Source organism: Heptranchias perlo, chromosome 28 (assembly GCF_035084215.1).
Source record: "Heptranchias perlo isolate sHepPer1 chromosome 28, sHepPer1.hap1, whole genome shotgun sequence".
Classification (NCBI taxonomy): Eukaryota; Metazoa; Chordata; class Chondrichthyes; order Hexanchiformes; family Hexanchidae; genus Heptranchias; species Heptranchias perlo.
In genome coordinates, this window is record NC_090352.1 from 3753898 (window position 1) to 3777229 (window position 23332).

At 44.7% G+C, this 23332-nt stretch overlaps 1 protein-coding gene across 2 annotated transcripts in view; it reads right to left on the minus strand.

Annotated features, from left to right (window-relative positions):
* Window positions 1-23332, minus strand: part of atp2a3 (ATPase sarcoplasmic/endoplasmic reticulum Ca2+ transporting 3) — a 230672-nt gene that overhangs the window by 145718 nt on the left and 61622 nt on the right. For both annotated transcript variants that reach the window (XM_068007934.1, XM_068007933.1), the window contains exons 4-5: window positions 13160-13261; window positions 3243-3381 (exon numbers count right to left, since the gene is read on the minus strand). In XM_068007934.1, coding sequence (XP_067864035.1) covers window positions 3243-3381; window positions 13160-13261 — 241 coding nt within the window. The remainder of the gene's footprint in view (window positions 1-3242; window positions 3382-13159; window positions 13262-23332) is intronic.

Here is a 23332-nt window from a genome sequence, read left to right on the forward strand (position 1 = left end):
CTTTTCTAGAGAAAAGAGCCCCAAGACTGTTTAGTCTTTCCTGATAACTATATCTCCACTGAGTTCTGGTATTATCCTTGTGAATCTCTTTTGCACCCTCTCCAATGCCTCTATATCCTTTTTATAATATGGAGACCAGAACTGTGACAGTACTCCAAGCGTGGTCTAACTAAAGTTCTATACAAATTTAATATACCTTCTCTGCTTTTCAGCTCTATCCCTCTAGAAATTAACCTCAGTGCTTGGTTAGCCTTTTTTATGGCCTTATTAACCTGCGTTGCCACTTTTAGTGATTTGTGCATCTGTACCTCGAGATCCCATTGTTCCTCTACCCCATTTAGACTCTTATTATCCAAGCAGCATGTGACCTCCTTATTCTTCCTACCAAAATGCACCACCTCACACGTTGAAATTCATTTGACAATTCTGCAAATTTATTAATGTCTTCTTGCATTTCAATGGATTCTTCCTTTGTATTAACTACACCCCCCAATTTCGTGCGTCATCCACAAATTTTGAAATTCTACTTCCAATTCCAGAGTCCAAATCATTTATGTAAATTGTGAACAACAGTGGTCCCAGCACCGATCCCTGTGGAACACCACTTCCCACCTTTTGCCAGTCTGAGTAGCTACCCTTTAACCCCTACTCTCTTTTCTGTTTTGTAGCTAAGCTTGCTACCCATGCTGCTACCTGTCCTCTGACTCCACATGCTCTGACCTTGGTCATGAGTCTACAATGTGGTACCTTATCGAAGGCCTTTTGAAAATCCAAAAATATTACATCTTCTACATTACCCTTGTCTACCCTTTCTGTTACTACTTCAAAGAATTCAGTAAGGTTGGTCAAGCACGACTTTCCCTTCTGAAATCAGTGCTGACTACTTTATTATATTTTCTTTTTCTAGATGTTTTCCTATTCCAACTTTGTGTAAAGATTCCATTAACTTTCCTATTTTAAGGTCTATAGTTCCCTGGACTTGCTCTATTTCCCTTTTTAAAAATAGGAATCACATTAGCTGTCCGCCAGTCCTCTGGCACAATTCCCTTTTCTAATGAATTTTTATATATATATATATATAATAGTGCCTCTGCTATCTCTTCCCTAACATCTTTTAATATGTGTGAATGCAATCCATTCGGACCGAGGGTTTTATCCTCTCTAAGTTTGATTAATTTATCAATTATCTCCCCCTTTCCATCTTAAATGTCTTTATACCTCTTCTAATGTCCTGCCCACCATGTTAGTCTCCCTAGTAAATACAGAGGCAAAGTAATTATTCAATATTTCTGTCATTTCGCTGTCATTACTGTGAGTTTATCTTGTGCATCCCTTAGTGACCCTATCCCTATCCTGATTTTTCTTTTGTTATTTATGTGTTTGCAGAATACTTTACTATTTCTTTTTATATTCCTTGATAATTTAATTTCGTAGTTCCTCTTTGCTTTCCTAATTGTTTTTTGACATCCTTCTTAACCTCTTCGTATTTCCTTTTGTCATCTCTGCTTTATTGTCTATGTACTTAGCGTATAGAGCAGGATAGCCCTAACTGTACCAGTTCAACTATAGAGCAGGATAGCCCTAACTGTACCAGTTCAACTATAGAGCAGGATAGCCCTAACTGTACCAGTTCAACTATAGAGCAGGATAGCCCTAACTGTACCAGTTCAACTATAGAGCAGGATAGCCCTAACTGTACCAGTTCAACTATAGAGCAGGATAGCCCTAACTGTACCAGTTCAACTATAGAGCAGGATAGCCCTAACTGTACCAGTTCAACTATAGAGCAGGATAGCCCTAACTGTACCAGTTCAACTATAGAGCAGGATAGCCCTAACTGTACCAGTTAGAATGATAACCCTGAACTACACCAGTTAGCTTTATTCTCATTGCAGCTTTAGACTGAATTACCCTGAAGGCATGGTTGATGTATGGTTGAAGAAGGCTACAGTTGTAAAGCCAAACTGATGTACTTTTGTTTAATAATGAGCTTGGAGAACCTTGGATTGTTGGTGGAATCCATGTGCATTGGCTGTAGTGATCATTCAGTTACAATGAAAAAATGTAGACCTGTCCAATCAATCATTCTAACCACAGTCCAAAATAAAGCAATATTATTAACTATACCAGTTACAGAATATGGCAGTTATAATAACTCAAACTAGTGAAACTTAAACTAACACACAGCTTGAAAGGTAGACAGCACCTGGACTTTAACTGATCATTAAACCTGTGGCCTCAACAGAATAACAACCTTCCAATGAAGTGAGCAGCTTCCAGCTATTTCTTGTAGTTGTTTATATATTTGTTTCATTTTATTCTTCTTGTAATTATATACTAATCCACGAGCAATAGTGATATTCAGGACCTCTTCCGGCCCAGGTCTTGCTTTTGGAGACGGAAGCATCTTTTCCTCATCGACTGCAATAAAATGTTAATATGAGAAATCTGCAGTGGGGTCCAGTCTGCACAGATGATCTCTGCAGCTATCAACAGGATGTAGGTTCAGACAGGAGGAAGCTTTATAACCTTTTCAAATCATTGGCTTACAAAATAGCATTAACGCATCTGGATAGGAACTCAATCTGGAGAGGTGATCTTTCAACTCAGACATCAAAGGCATAAAAAGACAGGGAGACCTTTCACGCCCGAGTGAAGGTCCTCAGCTACTGACCACTCTGTGGAGAGCTACCGTTCCATTCTGAGGAGATATATTGGTGGGAAGTGTGGGGCAAATCCTGACCAATTGTGGTAGTTGTGGCTCAATGGTAGCACTCTCGTCTCTGAGTCAGAAGGTCACGGGTTCAAGCCCCACTCCAGAGACTTGAGCACAGAATCTAAGCTGACACTCCAGTGAAGTACTGAGGGGAGTGCTGCACTGTCAGAGGTCCTGTCATTCGGATGAGATGTTAAACCGAGGCCCGATCTGCCCTCTCAGTTGAACATAAAAGATCCCATGCCACGATACTATTCGAAGAGGAGCAGAGGAGTTCTCCCAGAGGCCCGGCTAACATTCATCCCTCAACCAACACCTAAAATAGATCACCTGGTCACTTATCTAATTGTTGTTTGGGGGACCTTGCTCTGCACAAATTCTCTGCTGCGCGTTGAGCACCGCGTGGGCAGGCTGGTTGCAACAGCTTGGCCAACGCAAATGCGCAGAGAACAGACTATTGACGCTCCATATACATCACTAGCACTAAGACACAGGTTGGCCGGTTGACCAAGGAGACCTCACTTACCTGCTATTTCCACAATGTCTCCAGGAACGATGTCCCGGGCTTTGATTCTCTGCACAGCCTTCCTGTCCATTCGGTACACCTTGCCCATCTCGGGTTCATACTCTTTGAGAGCCTCGATTGCGTTCTCTGCATTCCTTTCCTATAAATCGTATTCAATGTGGACAATGAGGTCACTTTAACAATCCTTAAAAGCACTGCGCTCAGACCAACTATGCCAGTCTTGCTGGGTTTTTCACAACTCCATCTACCCTCAGTTCCATAACCCTAATATCCAACAAAAATCTAGCAATCTCAGTTTTGAAATTTTCATTTGACCCCCAGCCTCTACAGCTTTTTGAGAGGCACAGTTCCAGATTTCCACTACCCTTTGTGTGAAGAAGTGCTTCCTGACATCACGCCTGAATGGCCTAGCTCAAATTTTAAGGTTACGTCCCCTTGTTCTGGACTCCCCCATCAGAAGAAATTGTTTCTCTTTATCAACCCTATCAAATCCTTTAATCATCTTAAACACCTCAATTTGATCTCCCCTTAATTTTTTAAAAATTCGTTCATGGGATGTGGGCGTCGCTGGCAAGGCCAGCATTTATTGCCCATCCCTAATTGCCCTTGAGAAGGTGGTGGTGAGCCGCCTTCTTGAACAGCTGCAGTCCGTGTGGTGAAGGTTCTCCCACAGTGCTGTTAGGAAGGGAGTTCCAGGATTTTGACCCAGTGATGATGAAGGAACGGCGATATATTTCCAAGTCGGGTGGTGTGCGTCTTGGAGGGGAAGGTGCAGGTGTTGTTGTTCCCATGTGCCAGCTGCCCTTGTCCTTCTAGGTGGTAGAGGTCGTGGGTTTGGGAGGTGCTGTCGAAGAAGCCTTGGCGAGTTGCTGCAGTGCATCCTGTGGATGTTACACACTGCAGCCACGGTGCGCCGGTGGTGAAGGGAGTGAATGTTTAGGGTGGTGGATGGGGTGCCAATCAAGCGGGCTGCTTTGTCCTGGATGGTGTCGAGTTTCTCAAGTGCTGTTGGAGCTGCACTCATCCAGGCAAGTGGAGGGTATTCCATCACACTCCTGACTGGCGCATAACTTCTATACTTGAAAGGAATACAATCCTAGTCTATCCTCATAATTTAACCCTCTTAGCCCTGGTATCATTCTGATGAATCGGCGTTGCACCAAGGTCAGTATATCCTTCCTGAGTACAGTGCTCAGAACTGAACGCAGTACTCCAGATGGGATCTGACCAAGGCTCTATAGAACTGAAGCATAACTTCATCCCCTTTGTATTCCAGCCCCCTTGATAAAGGCAAACATTCCATTAGTCTTTTTTGATCACTTTTTGTACCTGTCCATGAGCTTTTTGTGATTTGTGTACATGGACACCCAAATCTCTCTGCTCCTCCACAGTTTCTCACCATTAAGAAAATACTCTTATTTGTCTTTCTTGGATCCAAAGTGGATGACCTCACACTTCTCCACATTGAACTCTATTTGCCACAGTTTTGCTCACTCACAATCTGCCTTTGTCCATTTGTAACTTCCAGCTCCCATCTGTACAACTTACTGTGTTTCCTAACTTGGTGTCATCTGCAATCTTGATTATATAACTCTCTATTCCTTCTTCATTGATACAAATGGTGAAAAGCTGAGGCCCCAGTACAGATCCTGGGAATACCACTGCCAGGATTTTGTCTCAGAGCCGGGAAGGGGGTGGGCCGGGTCGAATCGAATCACGGACAGGAAATCCAGAAGTACGGGTTTCCCGGACATCTTTATGATTTTGATGTAAGAATGTCTTTTGTTTTTTTTTGTTGGTTTGTCGTCCGAGGGGCCGGCCTGATTGACAGGCTGGCCTCAGTCGGACGAGAGCAGAGCAAGGAAGAGGAAGTGAAAAGGTAAGTCTTCGATTGTATGGATGGAGGGGGGAGGGGACCATGAGGGCACCGATGGGCATATGGGTCAGTCATCGGGTGTTGGTCACCAGGGGAGTCAGTCATTTAGAGGGGTGGGGGGGAAGGGGGGAGTGGGAAAGATGGCGATTGGATGTCAGTCAGTCACCGGGGCGGGGGCGGGGTGGAAATCGGAGATCGGAGGGTGGGGGGAGGGGGTGGAGGTTGTTGCAGGTAGGCTTGTTGGGCCTGGGGGAGGAAGCACTCCTGCTCCTCCGGGCCCATAACTTGTGCCAGAAAGACACTTACATGCTGTTTCGGGCCGTCTCACCTCCCCTCACGTGGCGTGAGGGAGAAGGCCTGAGAATCCCGGCCCCCGGGGATCGCAATTGCAAAATCTGAAAAAAAAAATGGAGGCTTGCAATCTCCTTGAAATGCTTTAGTGACCAACCCGCCTCCTGGAAGCTGGACGGTCGCCTGCCCCGGTGAAAACCGGAAACGGGCGGGTTGGGGGCAGGTCTGAAATTGTTGCAATTTTCAATGCCCCCCCCATCCCCAATCCACACATTTTTCACAGTTAAAATCCTGCCCACGTGTCACGTCCTGCCAATCAATCAGAGTACGTTCCCTTTTACCCTACTCTCTGTCTCCCAATCAATTTCCATCCCATGTCACATAGTTGCCTCCAATTCCATGCACTTTCATTTTTGCTAATAATTGTTTGTGCTGATTCTGGAAGTCCATATAGATAACATCTATATTCACTCCCTTATCTACCATGTTAGTGAACTCCTCAAAAAATTCAACTAGATTGGTCAGACATGATTTACCCTTCAGAAATCCATACTGACTCTTTCTGATCAGCTCACATTTGTTCCAAGTGCTCAGTCACTCTGCCCCTGATGACAGATTCCAGTAACTTCCCTACAATTAATGTTAGACTGAAGTCTGTAGTTGACTTGTTTCTCTCTCCCTCCTTAAATAATGGAGAGATATTTGCAATTTTCCAATCCAACAATTCCCAAATCAAAAGAGCTTTGAAAAATTCTGCAATTTCCTCATTTTTTTAAAAATAAATCCTGGAGTGGAAACCATCAGGTGCTGGCGATTTGTCTATCTTAAGCTCCATTGCAAGTTTTTAATAAACTTGTATTAAATCCAGTAAGTTCCTCCCCTTGATTTATTTTTAATTTCCCCTTATACAACTGGTATTTTTTCCTATTCCTCCACTGTGAAAACAGATGTAAAGTACAGTCCCCACCACTTTTAGCGGGTGTGTTGGTGTCAAAGCAATTTGCCTGCTATACGCAGTGGAAGCTGCAACCAAAGCCCGAGCGAAAACGTCAGGGTCGGAAGTAAAGACCAGAGGAATTCAACAAGTGTCGGGGTCAGGGGTCAGAATACAGACCAGGAGGAGCTGAACAAGTGTCGGGGTCAGGAGCTGTTCCGATTACAGGGAGAGGGGGAGTTGAACGGGCTGAGTTTGATCGCTCACCTTTGTCACTGAAAAGTTTGTAACATGTTAATTTTAACATGACGAGAAATAGAGAATAACCATGATGGTAAAGGAAGCTTGGGGAACAGCTGCTCGAACTGCCCAGAATAACTGGCCTGTTTAATACGTTATAATCGGCACCTTTGTAATTGACGCCTACATTAATGGCAAATGGTTAGTGCTATTAGCCCGATATAGGCGGCTGTCTGGGATAAGCGGGGACGGTGAAAGTGGTGGGGACTGTACTCATTTAACAAGTCGGCCATTTCTTTATTGTTGTTTACAGTAACACCTGGGTCCGTCTTTAATGGGTCCATCTTCCCCTTTGCCATTCACTTTCTCTTAATATATAAAAACGTTTACCGTTAGCTTTGATAGCCCATGCAAGTCTTTTCTTCATGTTCCTTTTTGCACCCAATTACTTTCTTCGTATCCCTTTATTGCTTTTTATAGTTCTCCCAGTCCATTGGATTTCAACTTTTCCTTGTTTTTGTGTAAGCCTTTACTTTTAGTTTGATACTGTCTCTTGCCTCATTTGTTGACCACGGTTGCTTAACTACACAAGTGGAGCCTTTGCCTTTTAAGGATATGTACTGGTTTTGGATCATACCAATTACTTCTCACTGCTGTAATTGTGGCTTTTATTAATATCGTTACTCCCCCTCGTCCAATTTCCCTGTACTTTCTAATGATCCTATAGCCTGGAATATTTAGCTCCCAGCCATGCTCAGCTTGCAGCCAGGTCTCTGTAATGGCTACTAGGTCATACCCTTTAAGCTGAATTTGTGCTTCCAATTCATTTGATTTTACATAGAATTTACAGCACAGAAACAGGCATTCAGCCCAACAGGTCTATGCTGGGCTTTATGCTCCACACGAGCCTCCTCCCACCTAAATTCATCTAAACCTCTCAGCATATCCTTTCTTCCTCATGAGCTTATCTAGCTTCCCCTTCAATGTATCTATGCTATTCGCTTCAACCACTCCTTGTGGTAGCAAGTTCCACATTCTCACCAGTCTGAGTAAAGAAGTTTTTCCCAAATTCCTTAGTGCAAATCCAATTTCTCCAGTGCTTCTATATCCTTTTTGTAATATGGAGACCAGAACTATGCACAGTACTCTGTGTGGTTTAACCGAGGTTCTGTATAAGTTAACATAACTTTTCTGCTTTTCAATGCTATTCCTCTAGAAATGAACCCCAGTGCTTTTTTGTACTTTTTATGGCTTTGTTAACCTGCGTTGCTACTTTTGGTGATTTGTGAATCTGTACCCCTAGTTCCCTTTGCTCCTCTACCCCATTTAGACCCTTATTTTCCAAGAAGTATGTGGCCTCCTTATTCCTCCTACCAAAGTTCACCATCTCACACTTTTCTACATCGAAATTCATTCTGCAAGTTTATTAATGTGTTCTTGAATTTTGTCACATTCTTCCTCAGTATTAACTATACTCCCCGATATGGTGTCGTTTGCAAATTTTGAAATTGTACTTCCGATTCCAGAGTCCAAATCGTTTATGCAAATGGTGAACGACAGTGGTCCCAGCACCGATCCCTGTGGAACACCACTTCCCACCTTCCACCAGTTATATTTTTTATGCGACGTGCATTTGTGTACAGAACTCTTATTTAGGTAACTGTCCCCACCCCTGCCCTGGTGATGTATTTCCTACACTTGTTGCTGATGCTCTGTACATTGTTATACCGGCAATTTAATATGTTCTTATTTTTCATCTCTCCTGCTTTATTTTTAACAGGTATTTTATTATTACTTCCTGTTACCTTTTCTGCAGCTGGAGTATTTACATTGGGCCAGAATTTCCTGTCAAAGTAACGGCAGGGCTGTTATCCATGGGTAAATGGTACAGCAGCTTCAGGCGAGGAGCAGATGTGCGGTTAAATGTGGTCATCCTAAAATTGCTGTCTGAGTTGTGCCTCTCCGCCGATAACTTTGTGAAAACAGCATCTAGCCCTTAGGCTCCCCGCTTTCCTTTTTAGGAACTTGCTGGATTTGCCCATTAATTGCTCATTAAACTTGCCACAGAAAGTTAAGTCTTGTCATTACGAGGATGAGTACACTTTTAACAACGTGATAAGGGTTAATGACTGCCAAATCAACCTCTCCAGCACCGAAAATTAACTATTACAAATGTGGAGTCTCATTCCTTCAGGATTTGAACTTTTCAGGGAGGTTTTTTAAAATTTCAAATTTTAAATTATTTTTTCTTTGTCTCTCTTAATCCAATCTTTCTTTCCCTCTCTTTATTTCTCTTTCTGTACCTGATTTAACATTGAATTCACCCCCTTTAATTCATACCCCTCAGTCCATCCGTTGTTTATTTCTCAATCCTTCACTCTGATTGTTTAAGGAGATACCCAGTCGCTTGCCCTGTTCACTCAGGTCCCAGATGCCCTGTTTCCCTCGCTGCCCCGTTATCAGCTCGCACTTTCAGCAACTTAGTGGGAAAACATTTTTTGAGCTGAAGGCTGCAGGGGCAAGTCTAACTAACAGCAAAATTTGGCCCATTATCTTTATTTTTTGTATTCTAATCTTTGCTCTCATCCCTTTTTCTTATCTTTAGTTTATTTTAATTTTACCATTATTTCTACTTGATTCCTCCCCATCTTTATTGGTTTAAAGTCCTTTCTGCAGCCCTATTTATCCTTTCAGTTAGGACCTTATTCCCAGCCCTGTTCAGGAGAAGCTCGTTCCACAGGGACAGCTCCTTCCTGTCCCTGTACTGATGCCAGTGTCCCATGAAATGGAACCCAACTTTCCCACACCAGTCCTTCAGCCACACATTTACTGCCCTGATCTGTGTGTATCCCTATGTGACTCGGGTAGTAATCCAGAGATTACCACCCTTGAGGACCTGCTTTTTAAATTTAGCTCCCAGCTCCTGATACTCCCCAAGCAGGACATCCTCCCTATGTCATTGGTTCAGACGTGGACCGTGACAACTGGTTCTTTACCCTCCCTTTCCAAGTTCCTCTCCAGCCATTTCCCCGAGATATCCCTTAAACTGGCACTGGGAAGGCAACACACCCTTCGAGACTCTCCATCATGGCTCTCGATCTATCCCCCCAGTTATCGAATCCCCTATATCTACAACCTTTCTGTTCTGCTCTTCCCTCTTTGACCTGCCTCCTGATCTACGATGCCTTGGTTAACATTGTGGCTGTCCTTCCCACAGTCTTTCTCCTTATCCTCACAGGTAGCAAGTACATCGTACCCGTTAGACAGGACCAGATTCTGCGTGTTTTCCTTCCCTGCCTCCACTATGTTACATAGAATGTACAGCACAGAAACAGGCCGTTCAGCCCAATAGGTCCGTGTCTGTGTTTATGCTCCACACGAGCCTCCTCCCACCCTATTTCATCGAACCCCATCAGCACACCCTTCTATTCCTTTCTCTCTTGTGTTTATCTAGTTTCCCCTTAAATGAATCTATGCTCTTCGCCTCAACTACTCCATGTGGTAGCGAGTTCCACATTCTCACCACTCTCTGCGTAAGGAAGTTTCTCCTGAATGCCCTATTAGATTTATTACTGACTATCTTATATTTATGGTCCCTAGTTCTGGTCTCCCCCAGAAGTGGAAACATCATCTCCACGTCAACCCTATCAAACCCTTCCATAATTTTAAAGACCTCTATCAGGTCACCCGAGTCTAGAGAAAAGAGCCCCAGCCTGTTCAATCGTTCCTGATACGTATAACCTCTCAGTTCTGGTAACATCCTAGTAAATCTTTCTTGCACCTTCTCCAGGGCCTCTATATCCTTTTTATAATATGGAGACCAGAACTATTCACAGTTCTCCAAGTGTGGTCTAACCAAGGTTCTATATAAGTTTAACATAATTTCTCTGCTTTTCAATTCTAACCCTCTAGAAACGGTCCCCATATCCTGCTGACTGTCAGTCTCACACTCTTCCTGTACCTGTATCTCTCTCTGAGGTGTGACAGTGCTCTGGAGTAAACAAACCAGATATTCCTCCCCCTCACTTACGTGTCGGACTGTCTCTAACTCACACTCCAGCTCAACAACACTGAGCCTGAGTGACTCAAGGCATTTCATATAGATATGATCATCTGGGACTGTCTCAGTGTCCACAAATTCTCACATTCAGCAGTCCTGACACACTGCCTGTGCTGCCATTATCTATTCTATATTTATTTATTGTTTATGTAGCATTTATTTATTTATAGTGCTAACTGAAGTGTACAAAATTATGAGGGGCACAGATAGGATGGATACTAAGGAGCTTTTTCCCTTCGTTGAGGGTTCTATAACAAGGGGACATAGATTCAAGGTAAAAGGCGGGAGGTTTAGAGGGGATTTGAGAAAGAACTTTTTCACCCAGAGGGTGGTTGGAGTCTGGAACTCACTGCCTGAAAGGGTTGTGGAGGCAGGAACCCTCACAACATTCAAGAAGCATTTGGATGAGCACTTGAAATGCCATAGCATACAAGGCTACGGACCAAATGCTGGAATATGGGATTAGAGTAGACAGGGCTGATGGCCGGCGTGGACACGATGGGCCGAAGGGCCTCTATCCGTGCTGTATAACTCTATGACTCTATGAATCACCTTTAATGCAAAATTACTTACTTCTACTGTTTAATTTAATAAATTTAGCTCATTACGTCTACTTATGTCATTCTCTCTCTTATGGCGTCAATCCCCTTCTTTGAACACCGCAGTTAGATCCCCCTCAGCTTCATTTCTAAGTAATAAAACCCAAATCTACCCAGTCTCATCACAACTCAGTCCCTACATTCCAGGCATCATCGTGAGAAAGTAGCACTGGGGCAACCAGAACTAACCGTAGTCTGACCAGCACTCCGTATAACTGCAGTAATACTTCCTTACTTCTAAATTCTAAGCTTCTTGTAATGAAGCCCAACATCCAATGAGACGTTTTGCACCCGGGAGGTAACTTTAATGACTTATGTACCTGTAGCCCTAAATTTCACCCCCCCGTGCTCCCCACTTAGACTGTATTCACATTATTCCTTCAACCAAAATGTACAGCCTCTCACTTTAAGTTAAGCTGCACCTGCCATTATTCTGACCATTCCCTTTATATCTATCCCCTTTTGAAATTTCTTCTTCACACGTCACTGTACCTCCTGATATAATGTCATCGGAAAACTTCGAAACACTCCCCTCTATTCCCAAATCTAGATACATGGTGAAAAGTTGGCGACCCAGCACTGATCCCTTGGTGATACCTCTCATCACTGCCTGCCAATCCTAGAATATCCCTTTTATCCCAACTTGCTCTCTCACTCTCTTTCCTATCTCCAAACCCATTTCTTTTCATGCCACGTTCTCTCTAATTCAATCGGCCTCAATTTTAATTAGTAATTTAATTTGTGGAACCATATAACATTCTTTGTAGAGACCCATGTACTTTTCTCCTTCCACTTCCTCAACCTGTACTGCAGGGAATCTCCTCTGCTCCAACCAACTCAGCTTCTCAAAATAGCAGATATTTTGCTGTTAACTATAAAAAATGTAAAATCAAAGCAATATATAAAAATGAGGACGGAATGCATGACCAAAAATCGGGGGCTGAGTTATGTCTGTGTGCCTTGGTCTAATTATCCCACCCCCTCTAACCCCTCTTCACATGACGGCAACACTTGGTCTAGGTCCCGTGTGTGAAATGTCGTAGGATATAAAACACTTATAGATTCTGTTAACAGAAAGCATTACGGTAACCATTCAGATTCCCTTAATCAAAAGGCGATTAGTTAGACCACATTTACCGCAATTAAATCCTTGAAGGAAATTTCACAGGATGATGTCCCCTTACGACGAGAAGTTCAGCAAACAGGAGTGACCTAGAAGGGAAATTTGAGGTGGGTGTCTAGCCCAGACAGCTCTAGCCCAGGGACAGGGAGGGAGAGATATGCATCCTGCCACAATCTTCCAGTAAAGTCAAATGATTTAATTTAATTAAAAATCCATTCTGCCAAATGTGTAAATAAGAGCAGAATATTTGAGAAGTTTCAGTTTCTCTTTTTACACACAGCCTTTCCTAAAACTTGCAAGAGTTAAGTCAGCAAAACTATTCTTTGAACAGCAGAAGCATGTGCCTGAAAACAGCTAGTTTCAAACTCTACCACTGATTTCAAAAGTTGCGAGTCTGAGGGGGGAAATCGGGGTACGGGGGAGTTATTAATGAGGCATATTGTTGATATTAGAGGTGGCTGTCCTTTCGGAATCGGTTTGAAAATTGTTTATTTGATCAAAAGGAACTGTTGTGTGTGTAAATGCAGCATGAAATGTGGTCGTGAGCCATCCGAGATCAGGATAGTCCTTGGTTTGAGCCCTGATCGGTAGAGTGCTCAAATGATCTCAGGTTGCAATGACCCTGACTGGATGACGCATTATCTACATTCACGCATGAAGAACGACACATGGGTAGCGGCCAGGTTACTGTGTCCCAGCATGAGTCAACGGCTTAGAGAGAGAAGGGGCCAAAATTGGAGGAGAGCTAAACAGAGGCAAGGAGGTTGAAGGACCTCGTAGTATTGAGGACTTACCTGCCACACACCAACCAGAGCGTTCACAATCAGGATCAGGAGGATCACAAAGGGTTCCACAAAAGCAGTGACAGTTTCTTCATCCTCAAACCAAGCCAGCACCTGAAATACAGAAGAAAGGGACATCAGCACCTGGGGCCTTACCAAGTAAAAGCAGGTTGAACTTTGGGATTGGCATCGGCATCAGCCGTACAATTGGATTAATTCTGAAGGGTTTATCTGATCAGGTGTTGAGGAGGATCCTCAAATTAAACTCTCAGGAGGTGAAACTGGTCTTCGCCAGTTGAAAAGAAAAAACAGGGTGGGGTGGAAAACAGGCCGCCGATTCACCACGAGCCCGTGGTCTTCTGGTGAAGAACAATTTCACCCCCTCAGAATTGAGAGTGTGCTGGGATTTCCAATCTGTGGCTGGTTTCATTGTCTGCTCGATCCCAGCTCACCATTACCGCAGTCCACGCCATTTAACGTAAATCCTCCCCCCAGTATTATAGCCTATATATGTTGCCTGGGTCCTACGTCTGGCGTTTAACCACAGATTAACAACTAGAATCTTGCAGTGACTGCGTCACATTCTGTGATGGTATCAGCACCCTCCAAACCTCATGGGGTGCCCTCGCTGTCAATTTATTTGGCATTATACCCACTGCTTCCACATGGATGCCAGGATAGACAAAATTAATATGAAAAAAAAGACTCTAAACAAAACCAGCTCCACATTCACAAAGTGGGTGCAGCTGAGGAATCTCCCACTCCCCACCATCTTACAACATTCAATCCGTAGAAAGAAGTGTCTATTTAAAAATAACAAATGACAACTCATATCATTCCTTGTACTGAGCTTATCTCAACCCTACAGGGCTGATGTTGCGTTTGGTGCATATCATTCCCTTTATTTACCCATCACTGTAGTTCTCCTTTAAGCAGTTACATCTGATGGGCATTGCCTTGAATTTATACAATAGGGAACTCAGCTTCATCCTTATTAGGAGTAAACTGAACCCTGACAAGAGGAAGCAGCAGGCAGCATTTACACTGGGTTTTGTATCTTGTATTCTACTGGAGAATGTCACCATAATTATGCTATTGTAGAAGAGCAGATTCTAATCGCACTCCAAATACCACAGCCACTGTATCACTCTGTTAAAACTGCAGTGCAGTTTTGTGTCGTGAGCAAAATCAGGCGTGAGGACAGAGTTTACCAAAAGACACAGGCACATCCCGCATTCGGATTTGCTGAAAATCAGCAATACTTAACTCGGGGACATGAAAGTTACAGGGCAATAATACGAACCCCCTTGACCTAGGGCAAGTACCACACCAATATCCCTCCCCCTGCAGCAAGGTGCCACACCTGCCTCCCAGTGCAACGAGGTCCCACCCAAAATATGTTAATGAATCTAACCCCATGATTTTGGACAATGTCGGGACACTTCCATGAGCTGGGTAGAAGCTCCTCTCCAACACAACTCAATTCTGGTGAGGGGAGGGGTGAAGGAGCACGGAGCCAAAGGGGGTTTGTTCTCTCCCCAACCCTCGACCCCTCCCAACTCCCGCAGAGGTCAGATATTAGCTCATTGGCTAGAAATGAGAAGTACTGCCATGTAGGGAAACGTGGAGGCCATTCTGAGCATCAAGATCCCACAAACAGCAGTAACATAAATGACCAGATAATCTGATTTAGTGATAGCATTTCACTATCGATATACATTAAACCACATGGCTGTTGCTGATAACGTAAAATAACTATTAGCACACATTTATTTGTAACCAAGCTTGGTTTGTGAGAGAGAGGGGATGTGCCTCGCTATCATTTTTGGGAGTACAACAGCCAAGAGATCACAAGGCAGTCACTCAGCGTAAATGGAGCAAGGCAAGGCTGGTTGGGATAGAGGTGTGTTAGATTAATTCTTTAATGAAGTTTAGAAACATTGTACAATTGGAGAAACCAGGTCATCATTCACTCAGTTTAAAAAAAAAATTAAAAATTCTCACTGCTTACTGTAAATTAAAAACTCACTTCTTACTGTAACTAAGCTCTCACTGAGGGGTCACTGTTTTATAACATTAGTTAGTGACCATCCTCATTTTAATGGGTTTTACATGTTCCATGCATCACTGAGCTGCAACCATTGCTCTCGAAATTGCACTTGTTCCATTTGTTGAATGTGTCAGGCAGTACAGTACAAGGAAGCTGAGGGAAAAAAGATAGCCTTCCAGAATCTACACCAGTATACAAATTATAACCAGAGAGGAGATAGAACGGTACAAATACCCTTAAGCACTGATGTCCATGCTACGGTTACCAATAACTTTTTTATCGATGACGTTAACTTTTATTTGGTAGTCTGCTGGACACTGGGTAGAACATGTCAAGTGAGATGTTAAACCCAAGCCTGTCTGCCCTCTCAGGTGGATGTAAAAATCCCACGGCCACTATTCGAAGAGCAGGGGAGTTCGCCCCAGTGTCCTGGCCAATATTTATCCCTCAATCAACGTCACTAAAACAGATTATCTGGTCAATTATGTTACTGCTGTTTGTGGGATCTTGCGGCTTCAAAAAGTAATTCATTCTATGAAGTGCTTGAGAAGCAATTAATTAATGCAAGTATTATATTATTGACATCTTTCTTGACAACATTCCTCACCTTTCTCAACAACAACAACTTGCATTTACACAGCACCTTTAACGTAGTGAAACATACTACTTCACAGGAGCGGAATGAAACAAAATTTGATACCGAGCCACATAAGGAGATATCAGGACAGGAGACCAAAAGCTTGGTCAAAGAGGTAGGTTTTAAGGAGCATCTTAAAAAGGAAGAGAGAGGCTGAGAGGATTAGGGAGGGAATTCCAGAACTTGGAGCCCAGGCAGTTGAAGGCACGGCCACCAATGATGGAGCGATGGAAATCGGGGATACGCAAGAGGCCAGAATTATCCTGTATTTTCAGGCTGTCATCCAGGTCATGATCACTAAACTGGTTAATTTTCCTGTGCCTCATTGGTTAAGAGCTTACGTCTTGATTTTTTTCCCTTTCCAATTACATATTTTGCTTATTTTCAATCATATTCCACAAAACCATTGCCCCCCTTTTCAACTTTCTCCCTAATCGTGCTCTAAATGAAAATCGGACAGCAAAAAAAAATGTCTTTTGAAATAAAGGCACCACAACCCTCTTCTCAAGGCCCAGACTCAGAGGGAAGTGTTTGATGATGTTGCCTTGTTTGTTGTGAATTCTGCGATGAGGGAATTATCTATCACAGAGGTTCCCAAACTGGGGGTCAAAACGAGATGATTTGGGGGGGGGGGGCGGGGCACGAGGAGAACGCTGGACAGAGAAGCCAGGAAATCCCATGGATCCGCTCCCACTTCCTGCGATCCTACTGTGCCGGAAGTGCGGCGGAATTTCCCGGCCAGTGAGTGCGGACGATAAGTTTGGACTTCGTATTAAACCCCAAACGTGTATGGGAGAAGGATTAAAACAACCAAAGTAACCAAGCTGAAGTATTCTGGGTTACCAGCTACATCTATACTAACATTAATTATGTAAAAATACTGGGTCTTAGAAAGAGGGGTTCCACATGGGCCAAAAATCTCTGAAGAGGAGGCTCAACAAAGAGAGTTTGGGAACCTCTGATCTATCTTGGAATAAAATAGCAGGCATCGCTGCAATTCCACTTACAGCATGCGAATATGCAGATAGCTTTTTATTTAAATTCATTCATGGGATGTGGGCATCACTGGCGAGGCCAGCATTTAATGCCCATCCCTAATTGCCCTTGAGAAGGTGGTGGTGAGCTGCCGCCTTGAACCGCTGCAGTCCGTGTGGTGAAGGTTCTCCCACAGTGCTGTTAGGAAGGGAGTTCCAGGATTTTGACCCAGCGACGATGAAGGAACGGCGATATGTTTCCAAGTCGGGATGGTGTGTGACTCGGAGGGGAACATGCAGGTGGTGTTGTTCCCATGGACCTGCTGCCCTTGTCCTTCTAAGTGGTAGAGGTCGCAGGTTTGGGAGGTGCTGTCGAAGAAGCCTTAGCGAGTTGCTGCAGTGCAGCCTGTGGATGGTACACACTGCAGCCACAGTGCGCCGGTGGTGAAGGGAGTTAATGTTTAGGGTGGTGAATGGGCGGCTGATCTGTCCAGGATGGTGTCGAGCTTGACTGTTGTTGGAGCTGCACTCATCCAGGCAAGTGGAGAATATTCCATTACACTCCTGACTTATGGAATACTCTCCACTTGCCTGGATAGGTGCAGCTGCAACATCACTCATGCAGGCCTCCACAAGCTTAGACCAGACATGGATGTCCCACACCCGTGCCCCTGCTATACTCCACCTGCAGGCCATCTATGCTCCCTGCTAACTTTTTTAAAATTTTAATATTCCTTCTTTTGTAAATTAATCCACCTCCCCAACACCCAACTCCACTACCCACACCTCCCCACCCAGCACTGGTCTCCTGCTGGGCCCGCCAGGCTCACAGCCCCACCTACATCCTGCGAGCAGCCTTGTGCAAAAATCCGTTATGCAAAGCAGCCACCTTTATAGTAAGAGGTGCAGGTTCGATTCCTCGCTCTCGATATGTAGATGAGCTCGTGAAGAAAGACTGAGCTCCCCACAGGCAGGGAGAGGAGGAAGAGGGAAAAAAAGGGGAAGAGACCCCTTACAGACTGTGCAGGCTCTCCTGCGAGTGGATAATTCACTGGGCAAAGCCTGGCAAAAGGTTACCCTCACCCTCACCCCCTCTGGCGATGCATAAACCAGGAAACCAGGCAGAATATAAAAGCTTTTTGTTCAATATAGTATGACAAGAAGGGAAAACAACAACCTACGACAGGACCTTAGTAAGCGGGATTTCCTCTAATTCACTTGGTCCTATATAAAGAAGACCGAGCAATTGTCTGTTCCCAGCAGACAGTTTTGGCAGAATGAAGTTGAGTGATCTCGGTGACGGCCGAGAGCTCCTTGGTTACAGGGTTAGATAGTTCAGTGCGGCCCTCGGAGGGTTAACTCGAGCTAGCAGTGCGTGGTTTTAAAAAAAAAGACTGTGTGCAACTTGCTCCGCCTAATTTTCCACAGATGCAACAAACGCTGCTGGGCTCGGATTTGCATGTTGCTTCATTTCAAGCCTCAGTTTGCATTTTGGCAAAAGTCACACAGCTGACGAACTGCCTGCACTGTCAGAGACTCATGGCTTCTCCATTATTTACTGAAAGAAAATCTGCTTGATTCTGATCTTCCCCCTCCATGTAAAGCCCAGTTTCACTGTGACAGGCTGCACGCTATTACGCGATACTAAAATTAGTCAAACATTTTCCATTTCCCTCCCTCACACTACAGCACACACCCCCCCACCACAACTACTCCGAGTTAACAGTCAAACAGATGGCACAACTTTAACAACAGCACCATATACTTCTGATCAAAGACAAGCATGCTGAAGTCCACCTTACTATCATTTTGCTAATCAGTTTGTTTAACAAATCCTTTCCTGAAGAGATCTTATCCCAGTTCAAAAAGTTTTATTTCAGTAGCTTGAGTCATCTGCTAACCAAATTACTGTTCCATGTGAAAAAAATCCAGTTTAAAACATCAGATTCTCTCTACAAGTAAGCTCACATTCCCCCTTCTTCGTGCAGTGTCTGGCGACAAAGGGCTTCCAAATCAAAATGGCCCCAGCTACACTGGCCAAAGGTACGGAACAGACCAACACCAGGAACGTACTTTTCAACACATGTCACACAAGGTCCCCAATTGTAACTGGGGCCCAGTTTTCACATCAGTTCAAAACTCACCCACTCTGGCGTTGGATTCCCCCAGGACCTCTTAAATGCCACTGGCCTATTTCCCACCCGTTCTGGGTGCTAATTCACACAGGCCAGAGGCCGCTCGCCGAGCAGGCAAGCTCATGGGATCGGCTGCCGGGCCGTCCCGCAATCAGGGGGTGGGGGGGGTTGAGATTGTGGCAGCACTCCTGCTCCCCCCCCTGGCCCCACAAGGACCTTCAAAAAAAAAATGTTTTGAGACGTGCGTTTTCTGGGCCCCGATCCAGCCCTGTGCTGGGTTAGCCTTGCGGGAAACCGACTGTGATTGCAATCGGGTTGCGATCACATAATCAGGACCAGACAGACACACACGCCAAAGCAGGACCCGGCCAGCTTTGGGCCCTGCCGCCTGCTCAAAGGAGCAGTTAAAAATCATGGCTGGTCAGCTCCCAGTGGCTCCAGGACGGGTAAGTGACCTGGGGGATTTTAAATCCCGGTCTCCACCAGACGGGTCGGGTTAATATCATCCCCCCACCCTCGCCCCAAATTCTGGCACCATGGAATTAGATCTTCTCCAAGGGTACTGCAGAGTGGAAGAGCAATGACACAGTTGGTTCAAATATAAATCCCAAGAACAACAAAAGCGGCATCGTTCCAGGAACACAATGGTCTACAAGCTCCCCTCCAATTCTCACAGCATCCCGGCTTGGACATAGATCATCGTGAAAGAGTCAATATCCCGGAACTCCCTACCTAGCACCACTGTGGGAGCCCCTTCACCACACGGACTGCAGCGGTTCAATGAGAAGGCCCACCACCACCTTCTCAAGGGCAACTAGGGATGGGCAATAAATGTGGCCTTGTCAGCGATGCTCACATCTTGAGAAATAAAATATTGGGAGGGATTTGGAATTTCCAACTTCCATCAACACCCATGCTTAGACCACAGAAGAGAAAATGTAATGGAAATTACCAGGGAAAATTCTAAGAGACCACTTTATCAGAGGGGCAGAAATGCACCGAAAAGAATTACGCCAAGGAAACACTTAGGGACTGATCTTTTAAACAAGATAATGAATACAGAGTGCATCAATTAAACAAACGATTGCTAAATACCAGCTGGTTACTGGCAGGGTTAGATGGCAATTCTCATCCCGTGAGGCAGTTCCATGTGACGGAATGCTAGACTTAAAAGAAAATCTCCCAAACGACATCAAACCTTAAACCCAAGCTCAGAGATGCAGAATCCAGTCACGTTCACCGACTCCCACAGGAGAAGCTGCCGTGTGAAGAAGGTCAGAGCGTCTTAGCAGCACACGGAGCGACTGCAGAATTAAAGTACTGCCTAGTGTGTCCTGTCAAACACAGCTGAGATAGACCCAAACACCAGAGCGCTCAAAGACCAACGCTTGTTAAATTAAAGCCATGGAAGGACCTCCAACAAGAGTCAGTAAACCAGAATCATTCAACATAGGAGGTTAGGGTCGGGCTCCAGGTCTCAAGATGCATTCTGGAGGTACAGTAGGCTGTAAACTAAGTAAACTGTATGGAAATGGCAGTAGGAGTAATAAATAACGAGACAGAAATAATCAAAAGGACAGATTAAGTGAACTCCAGGTTTGATCCCAGATTGTGCTGAGTAGGCCTCTCTCAGGCAGGGTGGGAAATAGGACAGTACAAATGTCCACGGTGCCCTGTGGCTAAGACAACGACATTGTGGCTCCCATTCCTGATTGCCCATAGGGCTGTCCCCAAGAAGAGTCAGTGCCCATCGAGCTATACCCAAAGAGTCAGTGCCCATCGAGCTATACCCCAAGAAGAGTCAGTGCCCATCGAGCTATACCCAAAGAGTCAGTGCCCATTGAGCTATACCCCAAGAAGAGTCAGTGCCCATCGAGCTATACCCAAAGAGTCAGTGCCCATCGAGCTATACCCAAAGAGTCAGTGCCCATTGAGCTATACCCCAAGAGGAGTCAGTGCCCATCGAGCTATACCCCAAGAGTCAGTGCCCATTGAGCTATACCCCAAGAAGAGTCAGTGCCCATCGAGCTATACCCCAAGAGTCAGTGCCCATCGAGCTATACCCCAAGAAGAGTCAGTACCCATTGAGCTATACCCAAAGAGTCAGTGCCCATTGAGCTATACCCAAAGAGTCAGTGCCCATCGAGCTATACCCAAGAGTCAGTGCCCATTGAGCTATACCCTAAGAAGAGTCAGTACCCATCGAGCTATACCCCAAGAAGAGTCAGTACCCATTGAGCTATACCCCAAGAAGAGTCAGTGCCCATCGAGCTATACCCCAAGAAGAGTCAGTACCCATTGAGCTATACCCCAAGAAGAGTCAGTACCCATCGAGCTATACCCCAAGAAGAGTCAGTACCCATCGAGCTATACCCCAAGAAGAGTCAGTACCCATTGAGCTATACCCCAAGAAGAGTCAGTACCCATTGAGCTATACCCCAAGAAGAGTCAGTACCCATTGAGCTATACCCCAATAAGAAGTATAATCACTATTATTAAGTAGGAAACTCAGCAGCCAATTTGCGCACAGCAAGGTCCCACAAACAGCAATGATATAATGACCAGATAATCTGTTTTAGTGATGTTGGTTGAGGGATAAATATTGACCAGGGCCCATGCTCTTCGAAATAGAGCCATGGGATCTTTTACGTCTACTTGAGAGAGCAGATGGGGCCTCAATCTCATTAGTAAGACAGCACCTCCGACAGTGCAGCACCCTCTCAGCCTAGATTTTGTGCTCAAGTCTCTGGAGTGGGCCTTCAACCCACGGCCTTCTGACTCAGAGGCGAGAGTGCGATCAACTGAGTCTGACACTGAAATGAATGAGATTGTGATAACATATGGGTCGTTCTATTCTGCCCATTAGGAACTGGCCAAGCTTATTTCATGCAGAACCCTCATGACTAGTAGAGACTCGTCCCATTAGGCTTGGCTGAACTGGAACTCAGGTCCCAGAGCTGAAAGGACAGTGTGCCAGCCCACTACGACATTCACTCCTCCTCTGAAACAGTCTGAAAATCAAATCCTAGCTGACTCAAACTTCGGTCAGTGGGGGAAGCAGTATCAGTGCACCGGTCCTGCCCTGAACACTATGCAACCTGTCCTCATAATTTGACCTTTTAAGCCCCATCATTCTGGTGAATCTGTGCTGAACCCCCCCACCCCCCATCCAGCCTCGAAGGCTAATATATCCTTCCTGAGGTGTGGAGCCCAAAACTGATCACAGTATTCCAGACTGTGTACAACTGAAACATCACTTCCTCCCCCTTTGTATTCCAACCCCCTCGGGATCAAGACCAACAGTCCATTAGCCTTTTTGATTGCTTTTTGTACCTGCACTCTAGCTTTTAGTGATTTGTGTACATGGACACCCACATCTCTCTGCTTCTCCAGTTCCTAGTCTCTCACCATTTAGAAAATATTCCTATTTGTCTTTCTTGGATCTGAAGTGGATGACCTCACACTTCCCCACATTGAACTCCATCTGCTACAAATTTGCAGTAACTCAATCATATACTTCCCCCACATCTTCCTCCTGGCTCCCAACTTAAGTATAGACTCCTGCCACTGATTTCAAATCCGTGACAGGGCCCAGCAAGACAGAACGAAATGAAAAATACAGCATAAAAGGAACAAGAGTGGGCCATTCGGCCCCTCGAGCCAGTTCCGCCATTCAATTAGATCATGGCTGATCTGTATCTTAACTCCAAATACCCACCTTGGTTCCATATAAACGCAGATACTAGAAATCTGAAATATAAACTGCAAATGTTGGAAACACTCAGCAGCAAGTCAGACAGCACGGGTTCTGATGAACAGTCACAGCACCAGAATTAGTAACTCTTTTTCCCTTCTCCACAGTTGCCGCCTGACCTGCTGAGTGTTTGCAGCATTTTCGGTTCTTATCCCAGCAGGATAGTCGCAGGGGGAGATTTAAATTCAGCATCAGGAAGCTGGAAGGAGAGTTGCATTTAAATATCAACTTGTTGGAGGAGCAGAGCAATAACCACTAGCAACACCGTGATCCCCATCAAAAAGAGAGAGACAACGTAAAACTGGTTGCCTGCTGACAATGGAGCGGAGTGTTTTGGTGGACAGAAGATAGGGTGCCTGTGCAGAAACTGTGGGGGAGTCCAGAACAAGGGGACATAAATAAGCATAGTGGTTATGTTACTGGACTAGTAATTCAGAGGCCTGGACTAATAATCCAGAGTCATGAGTTCAAATCCCACCACAGCAGCTGGGGAATTTAAATTCAAATAATTAAATAAAATCTGGAATATAACAAAAACTAGTATCAGTAATAGTGACTATGAAACTACCGGATTGTCGTGAAAACCCATCTGGTTCACTAATGTGCTTTAGGGAAGGAAACCTGCCGTCCTTACC